Here is a 26,882-nt window from a genome sequence, read left to right as displayed (position 1 = left end):
ATTTTTATGATGTAGAGGTGGGAAATAGTTGTTTTCTGTATTATTCTCCTGGTCACTTCCTCAAGGGACCCATTGTCTTTTTTGAAACAAGAATGGAAACATAACCAAACAAGTAAAAAGGAGGTCAAATCACATTGCAAGTCAATATGTATAAATATAAATGCACAGTGAACACTGAAGAAGGATATAAAAAAATCTAAAGGCACATAAAAAATACAGGGTTCTTTGTGTAGTTTTTTTTTTTTAATGTAGTTACCAAACCGCAGCCCATGGGATGGTAATGGTTCTTTTTTAAACCAAAGTTGACCTACTCTGGGGTATTTTTTTACACCCACTGATCACCGAGCATAAGGTAGTGTTTACTCCCACTGACCGCTGACATCAGGGCATTTTCTTATCCCTCTGGCCCCAGTCCACACTCTCAATGTTAAGCACCTAATTGTGATTTTTTTCAATGTGATTTTCAATCAATTACAATCCATCTATATTGATCTTTATGATTAACTACACTTATTCAATGTACTATACAGGTATCCAAAAACTGATGTGAATTACAGTAGATTTTCACTATATTGAATTAAAATATCAAAGTAAAAATTTTCTAACACTAAATAAAATCATTTTTATGATTCATGATCTTAAATAGAAATGTTTTGATTAAAGTTTGATCAATTTACCATTTTTGCTGAATTTACCGTCTAATCAAAATAACTGCATAGTGTTTGGATTCCCTCTCATGATTCAATGTAATGTATATGTTAGGTTTGCAGCAAAAACAAAGGTCACTGAATGAACGGGGGGGCACACTGGCCTGAATTCTCATTGGCTTGGATTTAGGTAAAAGAGCAGCTAGAATAAATGCCAGGAAGCAAAAACGAGCCATTTATTGCAATGATTTCCTGTTAGACTATAGTTTACTTTAATTATAATGCGAATTGTAACTATATCACTATAAACATTTCAGAGCAACATTTTCTGAGATTGTCTTATGCCCTATAACACCAAAAAACAATAATCTAGCATATTGACGCTTACTGCTGTATTGTTATATTGCACAATAACAAATGATGTACAGATACAAAACATACATAAATACATACATGCATACACATATATAAATACAATAATTTAAAGAATATATATTAGTAAAGTTTACTATTAAAATAAAATATTTTGTCTTGAAATAACTAATACTACTCAGAAAGAAAAAAAAATATCCAAACATTAGGACTGTGTGTCCTGTACAAGACTTAATGCTTAATGGGGTCTCTGTAGTTCTGAAGTTCACCAGTATAATATAAACACAAATGTGTGTCATAATACATGTTGGAAATGATTATTTAACTGGTGGTGAAGTCCTTCTTTTTTTTCGTGGCTCTCTGGGGTTCAAGAATATAAACTAAATGAGGCCCAACTGTTTATCATTCAGTACAAGATATTCTTTCTTATTCAAAGTTCAGCTCAATACTTTTACAGTATATATACCGGAAATGTTTTTTAAGCCTATTAATGGAAAGATAAGTTTGCAATAGGTTTCAAATATTAGTGAATTCTTAATCACTAAAGTGCTATATTTTTAAACCACCTTATGAGGCTCTCTGAAGATTTGTTCTAATATTTCAGTTAAGTTTGACATTCGGGGTCTAATACTGTTTCATAATTGTATAGGAAATTACAATTACAATAAAATTGTGTAGAATGCTAAGATGCTAATCTACTAGGAAAATAATAAGAGAACTCCTGCTAATATTCCTATATCCCTATCCATCAGTAAAAGTGGAAAATGATTTATTGAAGAATGATCTTTCCTGGTGGAATGGTCCTTAGACTGTTGAAAATCAAAAACTAAAATGTTCTAGGTCTGTTAAAGCGCATAGATGACATTTTTTTTAGGATTTTGCCTTTTCTGGGGTAGTTGTTAGTTGTTGTCATATTACTATGAGAGAAATGGCACCTTTGGATACTTCACTGGATAATTACAGCAGAGATACTAGCATTCATTCCTAGATAATATCCGCTACACCCACATGTATCATTATCAACATATAAATCGTCCTTTCTTCGTCACTTGGCACGAAAGGCGCAACACTGATAATATTTTCTCATGACAATGATTTGATGATTACTTTTATCCTCCATATTTCCATATAACTGCTGTTTCATTTGCTGCTGCAGAAAAGAGCCGCTTCTGATCTGGACTTAATGCCAAATATAAAACTCTTCCTTTTTGACCTGTAGGCATAAAGAACCAGATCAGTGATTGCAGATTGAGAACACGTGTGCTAGAGTAACATACTGTATATCAACTACACATAACTATACAGGCAACAAGAATCCTCAAAGCAAATCAGCAAACACATGCCCATGATATGAATGCACTCCTTACAGCAAACAGACCTGGTAATGGAGGAAAGGTGCTTGAACTTACAACCATGGATGGTCCCATGTACAACTAATGAAAACAGAAGACAAAGTCACCAGCATTCCAAAGTATAGGATTCTTGCTTTGTAAAAGTACTTTCACAATATTGAAAAATGTATTGTAACTGTAATCCTGTACTTCTGTTAGCAAACCCAGCCTCATGCTTCTGTTTTGCATTAATACACTAAAAACTACATGTACTTCTACACGTGATTGTCATACACACAAAAACACTTGTATTACGATTTGTTGAGTTAAGCTGTCATGTTCCCTTAATAACAGTTAAATAAAACAAAACACAATGCACTGCACAACAATAATTGCAGAACACCGGTATGACCACCTCCTGTGCTGTACTGTACAAGATTACAGTGCAAACAACATTTCTTATATATAAATATATATATATATATATATACCGTATATACAAATCTATATATATGTATGTGTGTGTGTGTGTGTGTGTGTGTGTGTGTATAAAGTGCCAGTCTTTGTAACAGTTCCTATGTAATAAAGTGATAAAACTGTTGTAATATGGTGGCATTTATACCATGTCTGGTGTCACCACATTTCCACTTGTGTGGTTATGCGCCCCACTGTTAGAAGATGATCTTATAAGTTTATTCATTATATAATGTATATACAGTATTGATTTAATGAGTAAATATATTTTAGAAAGGGCACTTTTGCTACAATATGTTATTGTACAATATGGTTCATTGTGATAACGAGGTGTTGCCCTGGATCAGATTTTATTTTTTCATTGCTCAGTAGTGCACGTAAAATTACAAAAAATAATTCTGTTTCACAATGCAGAAACGGAGGCATTAACACATTGGCCCTGATTTATTAAAGCTCTCCAAGGCTGGAGAAGATACACTTTCATCAGTGAACCTGGGTGATCCAGCAAACCTGCATCGGATCTGATTCAGGATTGAAAACATTTTCTAACAAATTTGCTAATGGTTTAAGAAATCCAGTCCACGATTGCTGGATCCCCCAAGTTCACTGATGGAAGTTTCTTTATAATAAATCAGGCTCAATTTGCGTCTAGACATGACACATTACCAATGGCACACCAAATGCACCTTAGTATACCCTAAATTGTGTATGATGTGGTATGTGTGTGTGATATCATGCATGTTTCACATGAACAGGCTGCTAAACACAGGACTTTTTGCATGCATTTTGCAGCTCATAAACATAGTGGGATTGGACCCTAAGTTCTATATCTTGTATTTCATGTAGCTATATGCAATTGGTTAGCTAGTACTGATATTGCACTGTCATTCCTATCACGTGTCCAATACTATCATTAGTGTGGGTATAAAAGAAAGAAGGTATATACAAAATACAATCATACAATCAATATATTTGTACATTTTTTAATAGTGGACTTAGCAAACTTTTTTTGTTGTTTTCAAAGTTCCTAATTATGTAAGCTTTATAATAAATGTATCTCCTTCAAACAATTTAATAATTTGTAACAGAGAATGGAACTTATCTTATATACTTACCACATATTTCTGTCTTTTTTGTTAAAGTTGGATACTGCCAGAATGTCACCTGGTTCCCTGGTGCCCCGTGACTGGTGGCCAGTTCTCTTGTATCAGGCAGCCATAGGATGGAGCAGATCTTCTCAAAGAAAAGTCAGAAATATTAGAAGCGTGTTTTTTTATACATTCCTACAACAATACTAACTCTCTAAATGGGCTACATAAAGGAGAAGTAATATTTAGGGTTCATGTACAAAAGTATTAAATACCAACCCTTGCACATTATAGCAACTACTCAAGCAAAGTCAAGGTAAATAAGCATCTGTAGAAAAATAATAAAGAGCAACTTTTAACCATACAAAACTTGATTTGCTTCTTAGACTAAATCTTATGTAGGGAAAAAAGTCCCAAAAAGAACCCATCAATCACCCACCTACAAGCATGAGCGGATGCAACTTAAAATATCTTTAGAAAGTTCCCTTTCAATTTTTCAAAAAATATTCAGTCAAAATTTTGAAACTGAACAACTCTTTTGGGCTTTTACCATATGTAATGACTTGAAAGTATTGATATCTTTTTATCAAAGCTTTTCATCATTTATACTTCACATGAAAGTTAAGTGCCTCTTGTAATCATATTTCTCAGGTGATTACTGTTGACAGTTGTCCAGTGCATATGGTGCTAGAGAAATTCTCAATGGACCAAGCTGTGTACAAAGATAAAATAGCCTTTCTAGATAATATTTTTTAAATACATTTATTTACCTTTCTTCTATATTCCTCATCTATATGTGTAGAATAAAAAATACTATCAGTTTGTGTTTACCTTTTAATATCAAAGCTAATAAGCAGTTGAAAGTTCTATCTCTTTGATGGAATTAATGGTGGTAGTTGTATCCCTGAACTTTGTTTAGGTTACTGTTTAATCTGCTGAACAATCTGAAACATTTTGGGGCTTACCTGTGAATTTGTATTGGTTGAGTTAATGTTTTTTCCTGTAGTTGTGTCCCAGATGCGTATCTGTCCATCAGTCATTCCACCTCCAACAGCAAGAGTCTCTGAGAGCCAAGGACACCAATTCATTGCCTAAAAAAGATGTTATAGATCATTAGTCTTATATGCACACTAGATTTTTGTTGCCAGAGACAAAAGTTTTGGTCATTTGTGATCTGCTGTGCCTAACTGCTATTGTTATGTATTGAGGAGCATGCAGTAGTGTGCTGCATAATCTCCCCTCTCCATAGAATAGAAGAAGAAATGCTCAGCACTTATTCATTAAACTCTTACAGAAAACAACCCATAGCAAGATCATCATGCTACATTCTCTCCTCACTTTGGGCCTGATTTATTAAAGCTCTCCAAGGCTGGAGAAGACACACTCTCATCTGTGAAGCTGGGTGGTCCAGAAAACCTGGAATGTATTTTTCAATGTCGTTTGCTATTTGCTAGCAATTGCTTTTATATTCGAAGTGTTGGAATACAATCAGTGGTTTTCAGTGTCCAGTTCTTTGTCTTGTGAGACTAGAACTATTTTGGTAACAATAATTGGCTTTGATGCAAGGTCCATCAACAAGATTACAGAAATGGAGGCAGGCTTTTCCATAAAGTTTAGACTGTGGGAGTGATTACAGTACATAGTAAACTGATTTTTGGATAAGCAAGACATGTCCATAAAAATAAATTGTACCATTACTGTGTAATACTCCTAAATCTTAATCCAATTATGGTTCTTGGTACTTCATAATGGTCCACTAGATAGGCTGCAAAAAAATAAAGTATATCTCAAGTTCACCTTTACAGCAGTGGGGTGCGGGATGCTCTGTAGAGGGGTTTTTAGCTTGACTGATCCTGGGTCATATGACCAGATGTTGAGTAGCCCATCACTTGATCCACTAGCCAAGAGCTTTTCTGATGGTGACCACTTAAGACTACAAATTCCTTGCTGGTGACGCTGTGTTCCAATCTGATGCTGTGCCACACGGACATCATGATGGTGTATATGGCCAAGCCTGGATCCACTGGAGTATAATTAACAATAAAGCACAAAATTAATGTCTTACTGATAAAAGTTTGAAAACACTTGGTATTTACATGCCTAAGTATAACAATTCCACATCAACAGAAAAAGTGTTATAAAGGAAATAATGATGCTGTCTTTGCTAACTTCTTTCTGAAAATGCACTGGTTTGGCAGTGCTTCATCAAGCCAAGATGGGTCAGTGCTACATCAAGCCAAGATGCTCCAAGTTTTGGTATACTTGTAGTTGGTCCAAGATACAATTCAAACAGCTGGTCCATAATGGAATTAAAACAGCATGTTTTTTTTTGACAAACAGGCCCTGCTAATTAGCATAATGAAATATATGAAAATGTTTCCTATTTTCTTTCCAAGAATGCACAAACAGTTTAAATGCATGCATACCAGGTTAAAGGTACATTTTATTACCAAATACAAAGTAAATCTCTGGCATACTGTAATTTAGGATTGACAGGTTCTACCGCTAATCATTACTTGGAACATATGTCTATGCTTACCTGCTAAGAATATGTTGATTCCAGCTCAGTGCCCCAACAACAGACATATGTCCCAGCATGTTCCTAAGCCTCTTCTGGGTCTCAATGTCCCACAACTTCAAATGAATAACATTGTCATTACCTTCATGGACATTTGAATTCTTATGAATAAGACTAGTATACAAAAATTTTACCTGAACTTCCCCGTTGCTGGTCCCAATAGCCAGACATGTCCCACCACCTATCCATGATACTGAAGAAACATATGTGGATGCTGAATTTAAATGTATTGCTTGTGTCACAGTATTACTTTCTCCATTCCAGATATTTGCCACTGATTTTAACCCTATAGCAACAAGGTTTTCGGAACTCCAATCTAGCAGGTTCAGATCTGTATTGAAAAGCATGTACATTATTTAAAGTGCAATAACAATTCCCAATACAATTTGGAATGTAAAGACCCCAGTTTGCCAAAAACTAGCATATGAATATTGTGTTTAGTACTTAGTAATTACACATTACTAATAGGGTACCTTACTATGCCTGGTAATTATAGTTCTCAAATTTTAATCCTCTAACTACAAAAAAGTGAGAAAATGTAAATTTAATAATGGAAAGGCATAGGAAATGAGGTTAAAAACATAGAATCTGATGGGGTCATGTTTAGTTCTAGATTCTTTTTTTTTTTAAAAGACAAAATGTTGGGGGGAAATAAACATGTAAAACTGTCCAAAGTCATGTCCTACAAAACTAGATATCCTTCACTTTCCCATAATTAATAAAACATTTGAAGTGCAGCTATAAGGTAATTGCCCTCGACACTTTATCATAGCAAATATATTTTTACGTTGAAATAACTTAAAGAATAATAACACAAATAAATGAAATAAAGTTCAACTTACAGGAACTTACAGTAATCATTTTGTAGACCTGTGATATGCAATTTCATCTCTGGCTGAATATTTGAGTCAGGAGAATTGACGCCTACTTTTTTCTTGTTTTGACAGCCTATATAGAGACAAAAGTAAGTGTAAAAAGTAAAAGCAAGCAACTACCAATACTAAGTGTCAGGATTTACTGCAAATGTATTTTTAGGCAAGTACTTAAAGCCAAGGTAAGGTAGCTTTGGTGGTGGTGGGGTTAGGTTAAGGGGTACATTTCCAACCAAAATATATATTTCTTATTTAATGACACTCTTCTGGCCGCCTTGGGATATTTGTGATAAAGACTTGTTATACTTAAACAAACATGAAACCATCCCTCCTTTAAGATGCTTGTATAATTATACTGAAGATACAACACCGCAATACATCAGCTACAATATTTTACTATCCCAAACAACCAACTAATTATGAAATAAAGCAAGCACTAAATGTATATATTTTTTTCATATATGAATTTATGTGCATGTAATCCATAATCTGCCTCTTACTCTGCTGAAATTGTTTTTGACCAACAAGAAATTGTGATTATTGTAATGTTGTAAATATAGTAGGAGGCTTTTAAAGTGGGGAAGTATTTGACATTACATTTTTTTAAATATTGTATATGTATTTTGTATATGATATCATATGAAATAATTCTATATATGTATTATGTAACAATATGTTTGTAACATTTCATAATTGTCAGCACTGACAAAGCTCCAGTTTGTAGCGATAATATATGTTCAGGTAAAATTAGAATACGTCCTTCAATATCAGAGCATTAGTTTTACTAAAAGTATTTGCACTTTTTAATGTTTGCCATCATTTAGATTTGCTTAGAAGCAGCATGGAATCCAAATACAGATGTCCCATCTTTCTATTCTATTTCCATTATAATGTGTCAAATGTATCACATACATGTTACAAACTCCAAAGACAACAGCTGCTTAACCTACAAGGTTATCCAAACTAACCAACACATCAATGTTTCTAAACAACTTAATATTCCTATACAGTTTTCCTTGGTGGTTCCTCCAGTTCTCACTGATCCTTTGTCTTTTTGTGACTGTGACATATTGGGCTCAAGTCAAGTAACCCATGTAGCTATTCATTTATTACTTGCCATTCTCTGTAAAGCAATTCATTTCTCTGTTTCTGAGAAATGTATCTTTCTGAACTCATGTAGGACAATAGACTTTATTGGAAGGGTAGTGTGATCACCTCTTTCACTTTAGGCAAGTTGGATATCTGATACTTTCACAAGGAAGTTGACCCCATGCAGTTTCAGAAAAAACAACATTGTGTAGTAAAGGAGAATGGTACCACTGTTGTAGAAGAAAAGAGTTGAAGGTGATTGACAAAAGAGTTGAGAAACTTTATAGGAGGATCTTGTTAGAGAGATCTTACCGATAAAGATGTAGAAGAGATTCATCACAAGACTCTAATAATGACTAAAATATCAGCTTATAGAATATTGACTCTTTAGGCAATATATTTTACATAAAACTAAATGCTATACTAAAGATCTCAGACCTGGAATTCAAAAACCCCCAATATGAATCTCAAAGCTGGATCCCTATATAACCCAACTAAACTCAAAAAAGGCAAAATCTGATGTTTTAGGTTAATACAGTGTCTAAAAGTGATGGGCATAATAATGGGCTTGTAAGCTGCATTTGGTTCCATCTCGGAATTCAGCTATAGTGGGAGGGTCAGTCAGATGTGACTATGTGACACCCAACAAATGAATACATCCTAGACTACATTTTCCAACATTTCCAGATTACAATGGAAACCATTTGTCTATATGAAGACAGAACTTGTAGTCACAGGAAGCAAATGATGTACAATTCACTGACCCCATACTCTAAACGGGAAACTAAAAGTACGAGAGGTCCTGGCCGTGTGGGTAGGTGGAGAGCTACAGACAAGCACAGCTACCAAAGGCAATATTTCTAATATACACCAAAATATGACTTCTTTAAGAATTGGTTCGGTTTTGGGTTTTTTTAACTATATTTAACAGACTCGTGTTCATTCATTCCACATTTTTGTGCAATTTTTGCCGTGTAAGCCTTTTAAGAAAGAATGAAAATACACTAATAAAGCATTTTAGGTTTTTCATTAGCTAACTGAATACATTATTTAAAAATAATTATATTTGTAAATGTTGAAGAAAGACTGTCATACTCTAACGAACAATTTAATCATTATGGAAAAGTTGATGCAGCTCTGTTATCAAACTAAGTCACAATCTGATGTGTGTATACAATGATAATGAGAACAGAAATCTTTTAACGATAAATTAGTATAATCAAGAGATGAAGTGAAACCATCTATTCAGCTTGATAGTGTGTACTCACGCTATATCCTATTAAGTCGAGTCAAGGGACAGTTGCTACAAATCTGCAGGCTCCTAGCAAAAGGGGAAATCAAATATTAGGGCATCGTGTGGGCTCCCTTGTATGTGGTAGTTCTGCCGCTGACTGCCCCACTCCTGTGTATATATTAGCTAGTATACTGCATGCTAAAATAGAGGAACTGCAAGAAACAGTGTAATAATAAAACAACATATTTGCTGATGTTAATACACATGTAATTTGTATTTAACTAACTTCAAAAATGCTAAAACAAAGAAAATAGTGATTTTGGCAAAGTCTGCATATCTTTCTAGTTGTCCAGTTTATAAAGAACAATATTAACATTTGCATTTATGTTGTTTAAAGCATACTAAGTGCTGCTGTTGTTGTTTACTACTTCTGACTTTTTTTTAAAATCATATTAAACCATTATTTTTAATTTAAGGTGGGAAGATGTAAAACAAATGTTTTCCCTGCATTTTGTACCAAGAACTAAAAAGCTTTCTGCCATGCCCCTCCCTGCTGTACTTAACCCAAACTTTCAGTCAGAAAGTTTGAGTGCAGTGGTACATGTCCTATGATTTTTAGCACAACTGTACATCTAACCAACGGCACATCACATTCAGTGGCCACAATGTGTGCACACACTCTACATCAGCAGTCCCAAACCTCCAGGCCGTAGACCCGTGCTGGTGAGTTGGGGCCACAAATTATAGCAGGCAGAAGTGCCGGCAGCAGAAGCTCAACCAGTAGGAGCGCAGGCGGCTCTCCTCACACTGCTTATGTAATGTATGTAAGGCTTACACTTCTCTGCCATTCTCAGCAGCTCTGACAGCACACTGTCTCTATTACACTCTACTATTCTCAGCTAGTGTGCTGACAGGAGGCCGTGCTGCTGTGAATAGCAGAGTAGTGTAAGCTGTACATAGACCGGGCCATGGCAATATTTTATTTTACCAGGCCCTGCTGTCAGAAAGGTTGGGGACCACTGCTCTACATCACTACACAGCCACAACACACATATGTCCTTTACAGCACGGTACCCCAGAGGCCACAATGCGCATATGTGTTCTACAGTGTGGCACCCCAGTGAGCACAATGTGCATGCATGCCCTACAGCATGGTACCCCAGCAACCACAATGCACATGCACACCCTACAGTGTAGCATTAATGCAGAGCCTATGCACATAATTATAAAGACCTGACTGGGAGCAGGCAGGTCAGGGTGGCTATGGGAAAACTCAATGGGATTCTGGAGGGCAGCAAAGCTACCCAAAAACTGGAAAGCTGGTGCAGTAAACTTAGACAGTTTGCTTGAGTAGAAAAGCAAACAGCAAGTACAGTAAATGCTAAAGCCAACGGAAATATAAATTAATTTAGATTTGGGGGAAAATTAAATCTTAACACATATTTTTCCAGGGGTGTTCAAATGCAAACTGAATGACAGACATTACCAATTTGCTTGCTAAATCATTCATGATATGGCAGTTAAAACTTCATTGTAGTATGCATGTTTGTACTGAGTAAGCATGCTGTCTGTTGAGAGGGGAGGTGGAGCACTTTGCAAGCAAACTTGGCAAGAATTGGCTATTTATACACATTAGTTCACTGTTGCTGGAGACAACACGTTTGTTATCTTTTCCAGTGACAAATGAATTAATGAGCACTGTACACACAGTGCTGTTCTATGGTGAGGAAGGTTGCGAGTGAGCGGCAACTCCTCCATAGAAAAGAGTGGACTGATGAACAATGTTGTGGAACTGCTGTACACATGTTGGATTTTAACCTGAGATGATCACAACCTTTTGTCTTGGGTGACATTCATCTGAAAGGTATATGTAGACTTTGACAGTCAGTCAAGAGCTGTGCAAATTTGGACCACCAGCTTTGCTGCTTATCAACAAAAACTACTAAAACAGAGCAAACATTAGCTTTGCTTCCAAATAACAAAAATACAGACATTATGATTTATTTAAGTTCTCCAAAGCTGGAGAGGATTCACTTTCATCAATGAAGCTCGGTGATCCAGCAAATCTGGAATTAATTTATTCAAAGTCATTTGCTATTTGCAAGTAAATGTCTTGAATCCTGGACCCAATCCATTCCAGGTTTGGTTTCCAATTCTCTTTCCAATTCTCTTTGCACTGTCACTGGGGGAGAAGAGATCTGTCACCGAGGGGATCTATCACCAAGGGGGGTCTGAGCTGTGCTGCAAGCAGATGGGGTGCAGAGGTTGCAGCAGAGGTGACTCAGGTCCAAATTCTACATTGAGTCCATAGGTCTGAAGCTACGCCAATGCTAACTGTACCTAAAACACATATCATTATGTTTTACTGTATACATAACTTCATGATGGATCTTTCTTATTTTTATCTGTCTGGAGTTTGTATGTAGGAACTTTTTAGATAAACCTGCAGGACTCTGTATAATCTGGACAGTTACTAAATGGCAAACCACAGCACAGAAGGCGCATATTCGTTTTCTGATATAAATTTCTGCAAATCACCCTGAGCCAAGTTTTACCACTGATACAAGATTTATGATAAATTAGGCTAGCCTTATTTCATAATACCATTGACAAACAATGCCTAATTATAACTAAAGCTATTATATGCCCAATAAAATTGCTATGGCAAAGAAAGAAAGAACAAAAAAAACTGAAGTGGCAAAAGGGTAGTTTGTTATTAGTAGTTAATTGTTAGTTAAGTTTTCAAAAGTTTGGATTGAGTGTGCCAAGCCTAAAACCTGTATTTGTGTTGGGGAGATTTCCCTGCACTTTCTGTACCCTAAGTCAAAAGAATGATATCCCCAAAATCTTTGACCATTTTTACCAATTAGTGTCCTCATTGGAAAATATCTCTCCTCCTGTTCCAGTGACAACCCACTGCTTTCTTTTTAACAATGGACACCAAAATAAACTGTGAGTTAGGTCTTCCCAGCAGGCAAACTTCTATGGCCACTAGGCCATTTCCGGGGTAGGTGGGAGCACAGTAGGCCGGACTCTGAGTCCCGCCCTAATGGCTCCACCCACCACCAGGGAAAGCCCCCTGAAGTGAAATCCCTCTTCTCTTTATGCATTGCGGAGGAGAGGGATTTGCCTTCAGGGAGATTTTCCTATTTTCCGCGGCGGCGGAAGTATCAACACCGGCCGCGGTAAATAGGGGAGCAACATCAAGGAAGTGGCACCGGAACTCCAGCGGCTCAGGTAGTTCCTAACGCCCCCAGGCATTAGGCTGGAACAAACTACCGGCTAGGCCGTATCTGGCCTAAAGCCCGGAGTTTGCCGACCCCTGCTTTAGATGAACCTTGGATGAGTATTGTTTTTGATGATGGAAATATTGACAGAGCCTAGTCCCTACCCCAACTCAACACAGAGCATTCTACTCCAAAGTAAGAAACAAATTAGGTATGAAATGTTGGAGAGGTACATTTAAATGAGGACACCCTTTTGAAAGTCTTCAGTAGAGGTTGGCTAAATTAATGTTATCAGTAAAATTAAAAAATAATATATTTGAAGCAATATTCTTTTATAACAAAATAGTTGTCAAAATGGAAGGTTTAGGGAGCAACATGTCATACAAAGATTTGCCATGGACTGACATCTCTTTGCAGGTAAATCGACCATTAGGTAAATTAGCCTCAACACCTAGCCCTGGTAGCACCTCAATAAACAAGAATTGATTGTAAAGTAAAGAATTGTAAAGAATTGAAAGTATTACCTCTGACTGTACACTTGTATTCCTCGCATATTCGCATACCGGGGTCTTTTTGTTTTTGTACTCTACCCTTATGTTCTTCAATAGATCCAAGCCATGCCTGAAATTGGAAAATGAAGGGAATAAGAACTAAAATGTAAGTATTTCACATTGTTAAAATGTTCATTATGTTCATGAATTTATAGTACTTCTGTAAACTTTTATAAAAAGTGTCCATATGGACTGTAATAATCATTATGAGTTTTATTTTATTTTCAAAACAGCAAACACTTTAAGCCTTTTGAAACTATTGTTGGGAAATCAGTCTGAGTTTCCATGTGATAAAAGAAGCCAGTTAAAGAAGCATAAACCTTTATTTTGGGTGCCAATGGCCTTTATGTTTGTTGGAACTTTATTGTGGCAAACAGCCACAATATCTTGTGTACTAATTCATTTATTGTTGGCATATTGAGAACTGAGATGCATACTGTTACTTTTATATTAGATTATGGACATACCTGGTAATTGACAAAAGCCATCTTTTGTTGATGCAAATGCTTTCTTATAGATTTTTTTGTGAGATTCTGGGTAGGAGCGTCATCTGATCTGGATGTAGAGTCACTTGAGCTAGACACATCTGTTAGATCTGAAACATAAAAAAAACATAAAAAACATTTGGAAACATAATATACAACACAAGGGAATAAGAGTGCAGTGTGCTGCAGTGTGGAGATGGTGGCACTCTTCACTTGCAGTGTTATCCCTTTGGTTGATGGAAGCAGCCAAATAAAGACCCTGGCTCTCCAAATGCCTAACTTTACTAAGTACGCCAAGTTCATAGGACCAGATATATGAACATATTGGGTGTTAAATTATTACTTTTTACTAAGGAATACCCTCTTCTCTAACACACGAATATGTAAAGACTTTTCCTGAAATGTCTACATGCTATACCAAAAAAGTTCCACCATCAGCAATGAGTTTAGAGTTAAATTCACTTGAATTTGATCTCCCAGTGCTCGCAATTTCCATGAACTAATCAGCAGAAATCTAAGCTGATGGACTTCAAAGTGGCTTTCAAGGTGACAATTGGCTCCCAGTAGGTGTTTACCTTGCCAAATGCATTTAACATGGAATATTAAACCTAGAATAAAAACCAAAATTTGGCATGTTTGCCCTTCTCCATTCACTATTTTTTTTATAGAGAAGAACACACACAAAAGGTATTCCTGCTCTATATGAATACCCAGTGGTTGTTCTTGATAAGTCATTCATCTCTACTTTCGTAAATCAAACCCATTACAGTCAACCAGAATAGATATAATGCAACAGATTTACTAATTTCTATTTTAGGATGCTTTAGGTAATTATTTACAATCCGTGAAAGGCAATTTAAATTTAGCCTCAGGGACTCAGTAGGAGTTTAAATTAAAATATTTATGAATAGTTATGTGAAGACTGATCAGGAATGTATTTACATTATTTTAGGGGACGTTACTAAAGACACTTACATGGCAATAGCACCAACTGCTCTGGAGTCACATATTGGTCCTCAGGGGAACTTGAATTCAATTCAGTAGTGCCATGGCATAAGGTGGCGTCCCTGTTTTGAGCTTGGCAGCAGCGGCATCTGGTGGTGATAGGGGTACTTGCAACTGGAATTTGACATGCACGACGCTTTAAGATGCTTCTTTTAAATTTAGAGTATGAAGTTTTTCCACAATCTGGTGTCTGAAAATAATCAAAAATGTAATTTACCAAAACAGTCAGTTAAAACTTATCAAGAGTGCACCTTACATTATATGGATTGTACAGCAGCTTTGTTGTACCACATGTATGTTAGGGGCTTTAACACTGAACAGGAGAAGGACCCCGCTTGGGGGGGCACACCGGCCACAGCCACGGACCACATCTCCCGGAGACATCGCAGGTTTAGGGCGGTGGGTTGGTTTTGTGACTTTGGACTCAGACCTGCGATGGGAGAGTGGGTGGGTTCTGGCATCATGACGTCACTCTGGGGGGAAGTTTCTTCCCCCTTGAGTGACACATAGCTCCCCACGCATGTGAGGTCGGGAATCCGTTCATTTAGTGGTCTTTGACATCCAAAAAGTTGGGCACCACTGTTCTAGAGGAACACTAGGGTTCCTTGGATCCCTGGTTGAGAATGGCTGTCATAGAGCATCACTTGAGTTACAAGCCTAAGCCTACTGACAAATTTAGGATGGTGGCACCCAGTTGAAGTTTCAGAAGTCTAAACAAGGGAGGTTTTTACAAGTGCAAAAAAGTACATTAGGGAGTACATATAATCCTACTGGAAGATGATTTTTGAGATGGATGGTCTGTTGACACGGCCTCTTTAGATGGCCATAACTTTCACAAAACTGGAAACCCAGCTGTCAACATATGTAATAATGTAAATAATTATTACATCTAGAATGGAACTTTACACATTCAAAAACCATTTGTGTAACTGTGCAGCTGTCTAATCTTTCCTGCTTTTTGAGTTTGCTGTTAACAGATTGTGGTCAGACAGTTTGCTCACCAACCACTTCCTGTGAATTGCTCCTACAACTGGCTTGTACTGTAATGCAGGGATGCTGGGAAATGTAGCCTACCACCTATCATTTTTTCTACTTTAGGTGTTACATGATCACTCCGGATTGACCCTTCCAGTGGTCAATGATGAGAAATAAGTGAGTGGATAAAAAGAAATAACTGTAATATGGTGCACAAGCACATTTGGCTCCTTAAACAGATATTCTGTCCACCACTTTGTTTCCACACGCTGTTTTATTCACAAATCATCCAGATTGCTGTAAGATTTTGTCTTGTTTATTTTTCGGTTTTGTTGGGCTTTAGGAGCTAATTATACATAAAGTGTTGTTTAACTGTTATCTGGGCTTTGACTACCAAAATCATATACCGACATCATCTCTCATCACTTCTCAGCAGTCAAATGCCTTCACTAGATCCCATTCTGACCCAAACATCATGACCATTACCTAGCCATTTCTTGGTGTCCTGTCCCTTATCCTGGACAAAATAAAACTATCCAACTGTGATACTTTTTTAAATACTTGTGGAAGTTTTTCCAGCAGAATCCATGACATTTAGAAAGCCAGTGGAATAAGGGACCTGCTGGTGCTGAACCAATTATTTACCTTCCAAAATTATTGTGTAATTTAAAAAGTAATTGAAATTTGAAAGCTGTGCTCAATAATGACAGGCAGAGGTCAAAGAACCCATGACCAATATTGCCTGTGGTCTCCTTGTTGGTGACCTTTTCACATTACTGACATACCATACCTTATACTGCATTAACCCTCTTTGTGAAGATGGTCATTATGGTAGGGGCGAAGTTCTACCTACTTCATTTTAAAATGTTAAAAACTGTTACATTTTATTTACTCATATATATCTTTTGTATCTTCTTTGGTCTGAAATTCTATAGTGTGCACTTTGTTTAGTACTGAGTGATTTTTTTTTAATCCTATCAACCAAGTCCTACTTAGAATTATCTATAGCCTTTTAATTGTGAACAGGATTTTACTTAATGAATACAAGTCTCATTGCGCTAATTGTGCACATTTTATCAAAGCAAAGTGAATTTACAATGGTCTCGATACTTATTAATATACCTAAATCAATGAAAGGGGACAGCTTTTAAAGTTCCGTACAGATGCTAGATTTGTGTCACCTTGGAGAAAGATCTGAAATAAAAAAGATGCCCCTAGTCTAGCTTGTACTTGTATGCTAGGTATACTAGGTTTGTCATCTGCAGACCCTATTTATAGTACAATGCTGAGTAAACTTCTGTGACTTTATAAATAATAATAGTTGTTGTTTTTATTTATTTTTTTCTAGACATGATTGCCATCAGCCAATAAAATGCCATTGCATGCTGCCTGTGATACCTTTTATTGTTTTAATGTGCAGGGTGATTGGTCACATGCAATCCTACACCTTTCCTACATTCCTCTGTTACATGCCCAATACAATGTAGCTCCAGCTGACTTGCTTAGGAATCATTAGATCTTCCTCTCTGTCTTGTTGGAAAAGCATCTGGCCTCCAGTTACTTCCTCTCTGCTCCTCCCCTGCTACATTCCACTGACTTGCTCAAACTTCCCTGCAAAATCTCCAAAATGGAGACTCTGCCTCCTCCTTTTCCACTGAAGTCCTCTTCACCAAAGGCTAAAGTTTTCCTTGTGTTCTTTTCTATGGTGCTATGTACAGCAGCCTTATTTATTTTGCAGTTAAAGTTTTTTAAACCCAGGCTAAAAGACTTCTATTCTTTTGAAGTAAAGGATTCTAGGGGAAGATCGGTTTCTTTGAGCAAGTACAGAGGCAAAGTAAGTATATTGCAAGAGACTGCATGCTTCTCCGCCTGCAGCAGCTGAACAAACTTATCTGGGAGGGCTATGGAGTTCAGGAAATGGTTGTAGATTGCAAGCTCCTTGAGATATTTTATATGTGTGGTAATGTGCTATTAGAATTACTGAGACTGTTTAGTTTGCACGGGTATTTATTTTTGGCAAGCGATTTTGCTTTTGTGTAATATACCTGTCTATTTGTGTATTATGTATTTTATTTGGTGCTTGCTTTTGTTGTAATGAATGTTCTTTTCCACTGTCATAGAACAAAGAGGAATGGATGACTTCTTGCCAGCTGTGCAGAAGTCAAGATGGGTCTAATGACCTATGTGTGCTGATGTCTTTATATATTTTGTTGTTTGATCAGAGACAGATCATTGTATCTTTAAGCTAAATAACAAGAAATTATTGTACAAGCTTACCAAAATTTTAGGAATAGGCCTGGATAGAATTCTGATACACCAATATATTACAGTACAGGATATATTATATGTAACATTTGCTGCCACATATACAGTCTTTTATGACTGAAAATATTTGTCAGAGATTGACATTAAGCAGTAAAATATTTTATAACACATTTGTTTATATTAATACAAGTGTTGTGTTTTATAAAACTATTCATTGACCCTTCCTATTATTTCTGACTGCATTGCCTGGGGCATTTACCAGTGACAGGCCATGTACAGACATGCTAGGGCTAGAACATGATTGATCTTGTTTGTCAAAAAAATGAAAAGTTAAAAGTCACTAAATCTGTGGTAGCATCATTAACATGTCACAAAAAGTTAAACAAAAGAGTTTTGGTTGTCTTTGCTCTGCAGGCGGCTCTTATTGTAAACGTGGCGAGTGACTGCCAGCACACAGATGCTAACTACAGAGCTCTGCAGGATCTGCACAGAGAGTATGGGCCATCCCACTTCACCGTCTTGGCGTTTCCTTGCAATCAATTTGGAGAATCTGAGCCCAAAGTAAATGGGGAAATAGAAGCTTTCGCTAAAGCAAACTATGGAGTGTCATTCCCAATATTCAGCAAAGTAAAGATTCTTGGAAGTGAAGCTGAACCTGCTTTCCGCTTCCTTGTGGGTAAGTGAATCTTGAGTCTTTCACTCATTTTAATTCAGAGGGCTGAAAATGATAATATTGTGTATAATAAAAAAAGTGTCAATAACATTCATGTATAAAAGCTTAAAAAAATATGTATCCTATAAATGTTGTTCTTTATATTGTAATGTTTTCTGAAGGTTAAATTCTCTTTTAAATGGATTATTATTAATAATATTATTGTATATTGTAAGTGATATTGTAAGGTCCTCTCCTCTTCCTGTGTCACTGTCTGTATCTGTCTCACATTTGCAACCCCTATTTATTGTACAGCGCTGCATAATATGTTGGTGCTATATGAACACTGTATAATATTATTATTATTATTATTATTATTATTAATAATAATATTATTATTAATATTTTGCCCAGACACAGGCTTACTAGACAATGAAGTTGATTTACTATAGGCTGCTCACCTAAGCTGTGAACAGACATCAAATAAAAGTTAGGTTCTGTGGTATCAATCTTTTGTAATTGTTTCCTGTGACAAGTGAATGAAGGAGCACTGTACACACATCGCTGTTCTGTTCTAAGATGTTGGGAGGACAAATGAGTGGCAACTTGCTATGCTTTCCTCTATAGCAAAGCACAGCAGTCATTTCTGATTGGTTGTTCATCAATACACCAGGGCAGATTATTGAATGACATCAGTACACATGCTAGATTTACACCCAGGATGTTCACGACCATTCGTCTCAGGCCTCATCTTATGTGTGTATGTAGTTTTAGCAGAGTGAATTATCTCCATTCACGGGATACTTCACTTAGCCTTTCTGTTAGGAAGCACATATTTGTAAATATGTGACCAAAATTAACCTTTTAAATCAAAGGTGCAACCACAACCATATTTAGTCATGTGATTGCCATTAGGATTTAATAGAAGGATGGCCATCTCTTCTGTTAAAGACATCAATTGCATTAGGCAAATATTATACATAAAATGCATTTTTGTGCATCTATTTGATTACTACAAATTTTATTATTGGTTTTACTTTATTATTGTTTGTGGTAATGGTACGTATATCTTTAAAAAAAATCTATGAAAAAAAATGTATTCTTCTGCAGTTATGGAAAGAGATCTATAATATCCTTACGTAGGTGATCACACGGGTCTCAAGCTACTAAAGGACAGGTTCACTTTGGACTAAACATTCCTCACCCTCTTTCTACCTAGATACCTAAGCTATTCTAAGATAATCCTTCCATCTAGGTCCTTACATACCCCCTGCTGTGCATTTAGTTTCAAATTCTTGTCCGACTTTGCCTGTGCCTGCATGATAACTTTCCATAAACCTGAATTGCACCCCCAATACAATTGGTACAGGGTCCCTATCATAAGTTCTGGGAACCATACTAGGTGAACTTCCTAGGCCTCCCTCCAAATGTCTAAAAGTTCTAGCATTGCCAAAACGAAACTTTTTTGATCAGGGCCCAGTACAGAAGTACCTCTTGTCCCCTCCTGATGGCATTTCTGGGTACAGACAGACCACTCACGTCTAGTTACTGTGCAGGATTGAACAAGATCTCTGCATTGAGGCTGGGGACATCACAGGAATTTAGTAAAAAGTAAGTAAGCAGCTGTGTGTGTCTAAGGAGGGTTAGTGTCCTTCAAATGTGTTTATTTAACCCCCCTGTACATTTAAGAGGAGTGTAATGCTCTTACAGCGTGTTAGAATATCAGGGAACTGTGAGTTATGGGGAATGGACAGGTTGTACCCCATTAGGAAACTTTGTGTACAGCCTTCTTATTTCTTTTATGTTATATTAGGGACAAAGAGAGACTATGGATAGTCTGTGTTTGCGTGGGTTTCCCCCGGATATTCCAGTTTCCTCCCACATTCCAAAAAGGTGGTTAGGTTAATTGTGATTATGACTATAGTAGGGACATTAAATTATGAGACCCTGCATAATATATCAGCGCTATATAAATAATGGATATATAGAATGGAATAATAATAATCCCAGGACCCTTTCTCTTGCTAAATTCCTAATCTATTACATGTTGCTAATGAATAAATAAGTTACTATTATTATTTTTATATTTAGATTCCACAAAGAAAGAGCCACGCTGGAATTTTTGGAAATACCTGGTTAATCCTCAGGGTCAAGTAGTGAAAGTCTGGAGACCGGAGGAGAATTTCGACAATATAAAAGGCGATGTGGCAGCAATGGTCAGAGAAATTATCAAGAAGAGAAGGGAAGACCTTTGAAATGAAAAGCAGTATAGACTGTGAAGGGGGAATCTGTGGTGTTTCATAAAGGAGAACTCTAGAAGGTGTCCACTAATGAAAACTAAAATTGTTTGTGATGGCACTCTGTGTTAAAGGTTGGCTCCAAATGTGACTTACATGGAGAGTTAGATCTGGGTGGTTTCACCATGTCCTGTGCACACCTACCATATGTGCACACCTACCACTTACCGCCCTATCATGCACCATTACTAAAGGGAAGTCAGCCCAGCAATTGCAGAACTTAGACTTTATCACTGCTGGTTCTTTGCTCTTTATACTGATGATTTCAACTCCTCGTTTCTGATAAATTTCAAACATATTAAAAAACAGTTAAAGGTAAAAAAATATTGTGATCATATTGAGCACAACTATTTAGGGGGTGCCTTTTCTACAATACTTTGGTTATTGCACTATACTAGGCATGCACTATGCAATTTCCTCTAGATGGGCATCAACATTTAGATTGCAATTATAATCAATCCAAATTGATCCTTGCAATCAATTATTCCATGTTTCATTCACTTGTTTGAAACTTGTTCAGAATTACAAATATTTTCCCATTATTTTTATTTTAAATATCAACCGTGACACAAAAAGTGGTTTCGGTTAAAATATGAACGTTTATCAGTCAACAGATCAGTTTTTGATTCAGACCAAAAAAACAACTGTATATATGATCATAAAAATGATTCATTTGATATAACATATTTATCAAAGCAATCAAAAATTCTATGGGATATGGACAGGTTTAAATGTAAACGTGTAGGTTAGCAATGAGAGGAATTAAATGGATTAACAATTGCTGAACATAAATTAAATTCTCCAAATGGGGGAACCATAGACTTTGATTGCGAGAAGGAGCAGTAAAATATAACCTCTGTGTAGCACTGTAAAACAGAATGCAGACCTGAGTATGTATTGAGTAAATATGATAGCCACCATATGTTTACAACCTAAATATAGAAACAATGGTTGGCAGTGAGAAAATGTTGCTCTTTGGGTTCTATTTATAAAACAGGGAATCAGACTTTCCCTCAAACATTTCCTTCTAGGATTCCTCCAGGTCCATGTGTTTCAGTGTCAGTGATTGATTCCCACCAGGGAACGTTTGCAGGAATGTCAAATCCCTATTTAATGTACAGCGCTGCGTAATATGTTGGCGCCATAAAAATCCTGTTTAATAATAATATTAATATTAATAATTCACTGTTTTTTAATAGAGCCCTTTAAGTTGCAATATACAAGCTTCTCATCTGCTAACCATTTTGGCTGCTTGCAGATACAGCACCTACATCCCTGTAACCCCAGCATCCATACTAGCAACAATGGCTATGAATATGAGTTGGGGAGGGCTTATCATTGGAGGCAGAAAAGTGAAATAAAGGAGTAAAAAAACTCTCTAAAATCTTTAATCAACATATAACTAAGTATAGGTATACTATTTAGTTATGGCTGTGAAAAAGGGTTGATCATTTCCCCTCTAAGAAAAGCTGCTATTTCAAAAGCCCCTTTAGAGATAATGAAAGAAACAGGCAAAAAAGAAACTTTAAGAGGGGATACACTGGTTGACAGGTGCAAGACAAGGCAAGAAATAATATTTTCTGATATCTGAATACTAACTGCTGCTAACTATAACAACAGGTAGATTTGTCAGGGCTGTTGTTTTATTGTAAACTGTGGGAATTACTCCCATTAACTGCTGATTTACATTACCCTGTTGGAGCAAGGGGGAAAAGGGGAGCAAATTTCAATAAGGCAAAGAACAGACATTCCCTAGCAATGTCTATTTGGTATATCAATCAAACATTGGTAATAATTTTTCTAAAGTCACATAAGGTACAATGTTTTTATCAAACTAAACATTGACCAATGTATGGCTACTTTTACTTTTTAAATGTCATCAACATTGTTTGAAATAAAGTAAAGTGTAAGAGGGCACAGGACATCTTCCACTAAATCTAAAATATACTGGACCCTATGTAAGTCACAAGCAGGGCCAAGCTATACCCAGGTCCATCCAGAACTCAGATTTTTGTATTTGATAGATTTGTTTGAAAAAATATTTTTATTTTTAAGATTTTTTTTAATATTTGTTAAATTCCTTATAGAATTGTTTGGATACAAAAGGTGCAGAATAAAAATTTTGATGAAAGAAATACATTTTAGAAAAGTAAATGATACAATGTTTGGTTATTGTCCTAGAATGTTGTGAGCTCAGGTATGCGTGCACAGTTTTTTCATGTATGCCACATGCTGGTAGCAGTGGTTTAACAATACAGCACAGCAACCAGTCATGCAGGGAGTTCTTACCAGTTAGTGCTTTCAGATCTGCACTGCCTATTGCCCCTTAAGTCTGTTTGCATTAAAAAAAATGGGCAGTTGTGGTGTAAGGATTTAGGGGAACCGAGCTGGAGATAAGGGGCATGTTCACCACGTGCTTGGCACTAGCGATGCCCCTGGCAAATGGACATAGAAAAGGAATTGCTGTAATGTACAGCGCAGCGTAATATGTTGGCGCTATATAATTCCTGTTTATTAATAATAATAAATAATAATAAAGGAACACACAATTAATTTTGTAGGAGAATCAATTCCATTTGATTACTTTTGCGGCAATTTGTAGCTGGTAGAGAAAAGCTTCTGTAGCCATACATATTTATTATGTACATACACATCTATGTGATGATGTGCATTGATCATTAACAGCTACAAACTTAGTAAGTAAATGCTACAAAAAAGTAATTGCTCAGTTACAAAACCACACATCCCTGGAGTGCCTGGAACACATACCTTCCATTTACAAGAAAAGTTATAACACTTAGGAAAACATAGGAATTTGCTCTACTTATGCAAAGTGTTATAAAGTAAGCAAAATTAACAAGCCTTGTTATTTAATAAAGAGGTGGGAAAGCAAAATCTCAAAGCTATTATTGGCAAAGAAGTTCAGGGGAAAACTGTCTAAGAGATCTCTGACTTTTTTTCTGGGATAAAAAGTGAAGGAAGATTCCCCAATGGAACACAATAGGACAAATGATAAGATTTGTAACAATTACATGCTCTATTCAAAACTAAAAAATAAAAGTTTAGGGTACATATTAAAATTAAAAAAAATAAAAGAGACATTAATAAAAGAGAAGTTTTTAAAGACTAGTCAATACCAGCAATTATATTTGTTTCTAATTTTTACTATTTGCCTATGTCCCTACATCCAGATGATATAACGTGTGCTGATGTGGTAGTGTACGTAGTAGCTGATCTTTACACCACAGCTAACTAACGATACACTGCCTAATCACCACACATATACCAAACTATACCGTGTTTCCTTGGCTGCATGTGAAGTTATAGGACTGTATTCAATAAAGCATCTCAGAGTGCAGAAGTAATGTACAGAATGCATCAACCAACATCAATAAATCAAATCACAGATCAACTGGTAGGAGTTCAGGAAACAAAAATTGATTTAGCTGCTACACTCTGCACAGCACCATCACTTTCTGCACAGTTTTATTGAATAAGTTCCACTTAACAATCACAGTAACAGCACATAGGAAGCACTGGCTAATGATGTAATGTTAGCATTGTTATACCATATTATACCAAAGAGTAAACAATAAACTAACATAAAAGTAATATTAAAAATACTGTTTCCATATTCAAGATGAAAAGACCACAAAACTGTAAGTCTGGAGAAGAAATAGAGTGGGAACAGTTGCAATGACAGATGTCTCACATTGCAAAGACTTCTTTCCACTTCCTGTTGTGTCTACTGGATAGGAAGTAATTATTTTCCAATGGGACATTTTAATCATTCCCCACTCTAACGCAACTGTAATATTGTTTATATCAACAATTTCAAACAACATCTGTGTATTTCTCAATCCACAAAAAAGGCCATGATTTATTAAAGCCATTTAAGGCTGAAGAGGATACACTTTCATCATTAAAGCTAAGTGATCCAACAAACCTGGAATGGATCTGGTCCAGGATTCAAAACATGTGCTAGCAAAAAGCAATTGTTTTTGAAGAAATCCATCCCAAGTTTGCTGGATCACCCAGCTTCACTGATGAACATGTATCCTCTCCAGCCTTGGAGAGCTTTAATAAATCAGGCCCAAAGGGTATGCTATATATCTAAACATATTTTTACAAGGATTGGATTTATTTGGTGAAAGTGCATGCAGAAAGATGGCAAATGTGAGTTAACTGGTGTATTTTACCAACCAACCAGCTAACATTACACTGCCTTCTTTTCACATACTGAACGGCAATGTGTTGAAGATGTCCGGTGATGTCATTTCTCAGATGCAGGTGGCAAAGTATTAGCGACTGCTGGACTGGAAAACAAGCAGCCAGCTAAAATACACTGCCTACCTGTAAATGGATCTCTCTGAGCACATATTTCTGTTTAAAATTAAATGATGGTATACTGGCTGTTAACAATGAAGATACCACTGTTGCACGTGCTGTAATACCACTTTCCAGCAGATGGCGCAAGAATTCCTTTAATTGCAGCTTGGCACTAGAACAGTGTGGAGTGCATCTAGCAGCTGTCAGTATTGAATCACAACAGCCAGCTAGCAAAGCACTGCCTCACTGGTCCAGTATACAGCATCCCAACTCAATATTATACTAGAAAGTTTGTTGACCTGGAGTTATATTCCCCTTCTTCAAAACATTTATGCTATTGCCTTCTTTTTCTTTGCATGACATGTTATTCAACAGATATACATACATATTAAATATGCTGGTTCTGCTAAGTAGAGTTGACCCACTATGCAGAGATTATAATATAGCAGGTCAATAAGTTTAGGGAACCCCTAGCAACCTTTGGAGGAACCTTGATTAGGAATTGCTGGTGTACCCTTAGATTGTAAGCTCTTCTGAGCAAGCTCCTCCTGTGTCTGTCATTTGCAACCTTTACATAGGGTAAAGTGCTGCATATATGTTGGCGCAATATAAGTACTGTTTAATAATATTTATATAATATAATAAAATAATAATATACACTATTGGCTCTATTTATAAAGCAGTGAATCTGACGTTTCCCCAAACATTCCCTGGTGGGAATCAATTACTGTCATTGAAACACAAGGTAAAATTTTCTTTCCAATTACATAACATTACTTTGCATTTTGGATTGTGTATATAACATAGCATGCTAAGATAAATTAATTACTAAATCATTTATTATGAAGAATTAGGAAAAGTCATTTAGATTTTAGCTGCTTTTCTGCAGAAAAGGAAAGCAAAGGAAAGTTATGTCAATGATCATATAGTAAGCTAATATACTACAAATTAAATCTTTACACAGAAGGTGATGAAAAAAGTAACATTTGCACCCCATTTACTAACACTATATTACTGTAATAAAACATTTCTAAAGTCAGCATCTAGAAAAACACACATGACAGGTCTGCTTGTTCATAATAAAGTAGTATTGCTGACATGTATATGCAAACATCCATAAACCTTTTACCTAAACCTAAAAAAAAATCCAAATAAAATAAATAACTGACCTTATTAATGCGCTGTAAGTTCGATTTTCTGCTTTTCCTAAAATCTCTTCCAAGACTTATCATAATACTTCCCTAGGACAGATGATAAAATGTATTATTAATCAGAAGCATTAGGATCATTATTCATCATAAGAGGCAAATCATTGCAAACTTACCCATATCACCTCCTCATCTCTTCTGACTTTAGGGGTAGACATTCTCTCCAGTTTCCAGTCCATAAATCTAATCAGGAAGAAAGCTTA

General features: G+C 36.2%; 2 protein-coding genes across 2 annotated transcripts; one reads left to right on the top strand and one right to left on the bottom strand.

Moving 5' to 3' along the window:
- Nucleotides 1–923: 923 nt before the first annotated feature.
- On the bottom strand, nucleotides 924–26,882 carry CDC20B (cell division cycle 20B). Its single transcript, XM_072413973.1, has 12 exons — nucleotides 26,796–26,882; nucleotides 26,641–26,712; nucleotides 14,924–15,143; nucleotides 13,931–14,058; nucleotides 13,437–13,533; nucleotides 7,343–7,438; nucleotides 6,625–6,821; nucleotides 6,452–6,546; nucleotides 5,710–5,935; nucleotides 4,878–5,003; nucleotides 3,940–4,057; nucleotides 924–2,232 (listed from the first exon to the last, which is right to left on the bottom strand). The coding sequence occupies exons 1-12, from the start codon at nucleotides 26,856–26,858 to the stop codon at nucleotides 2,129–2,131; spliced, it is 1,542 nt and encodes a 513-aa protein (XP_072270074.1). The 5' UTR covers nucleotides 26,859–26,882; the 3' UTR covers nucleotides 924–2,128.
- GPX8 (glutathione peroxidase 8 (putative)) lies at nucleotides 17,512–23,277 on the top strand. Its single transcript, XM_072416439.1, has 3 exons — nucleotides 17,512–17,762; nucleotides 18,608–18,869; nucleotides 20,937–23,277. The coding sequence occupies exons 1-3, from the start codon at nucleotides 17,556–17,558 to the stop codon at nucleotides 21,098–21,100; spliced, it is 633 nt and encodes a 210-aa protein (XP_072272540.1). The 5' UTR covers nucleotides 17,512–17,555; the 3' UTR covers nucleotides 21,101–23,277.

This window comes from Pyxicephalus adspersus, chromosome 6 (assembly GCF_032062135.1).
Source record: "Pyxicephalus adspersus chromosome 6, UCB_Pads_2.0, whole genome shotgun sequence".
Lineage (NCBI taxonomy): Eukaryota > Metazoa > Chordata > Amphibia > Anura > Pyxicephalidae > Pyxicephalus > Pyxicephalus adspersus.
The sequence above is the reverse complement of the archived record's forward strand: the minus strand, read 5'-3'. Positions and strand labels throughout refer to the sequence as shown.

Bases quoted from the DNA above. Each gene is read 5' to 3' on its own strand.
- GPX8 (XM_072416439.1), top strand. From the start codon at position 17,556: ATGGAGACTCTGCCTCCTCCTTTTCCACTGAAGTCCTCTTCACCAAAG. The intron at 17,763-18,607 runs GTAAGTATATTG...TTTGCTCTGCAG, and splicing joins TGAGCAAGTACAGAGGCAAA to GCGGCTCTTATTGTAAACGT. The intron at 18,870-20,936 runs GTAAGTGAATCT...TTTTATATTTAG, and splicing joins TGCTTTCCGCTTCCTTGTGG to ATTCCACAAAGAAAGAGCCA.
- CDC20B (XM_072413973.1), bottom strand. From the start codon at position 26,858: ATGGACTGGAAACTGGAGAGAATGTCTACCCCTAAAGTCAGAAGAGAT. The intron at 15,144-26,640 runs GTCAGTTATTTA...GATTATTTTCAG, and splicing joins ACTTACAGCGCATTAATAAG to ACACCAGATTGTGGAAAAAC. The intron at 13,534-13,930 runs GTATGTCCATAA...TTCCAATTTCAG, and splicing joins TGGCTTTTGTCAATTACCAG to GCATGGCTTGGATCTATTGA.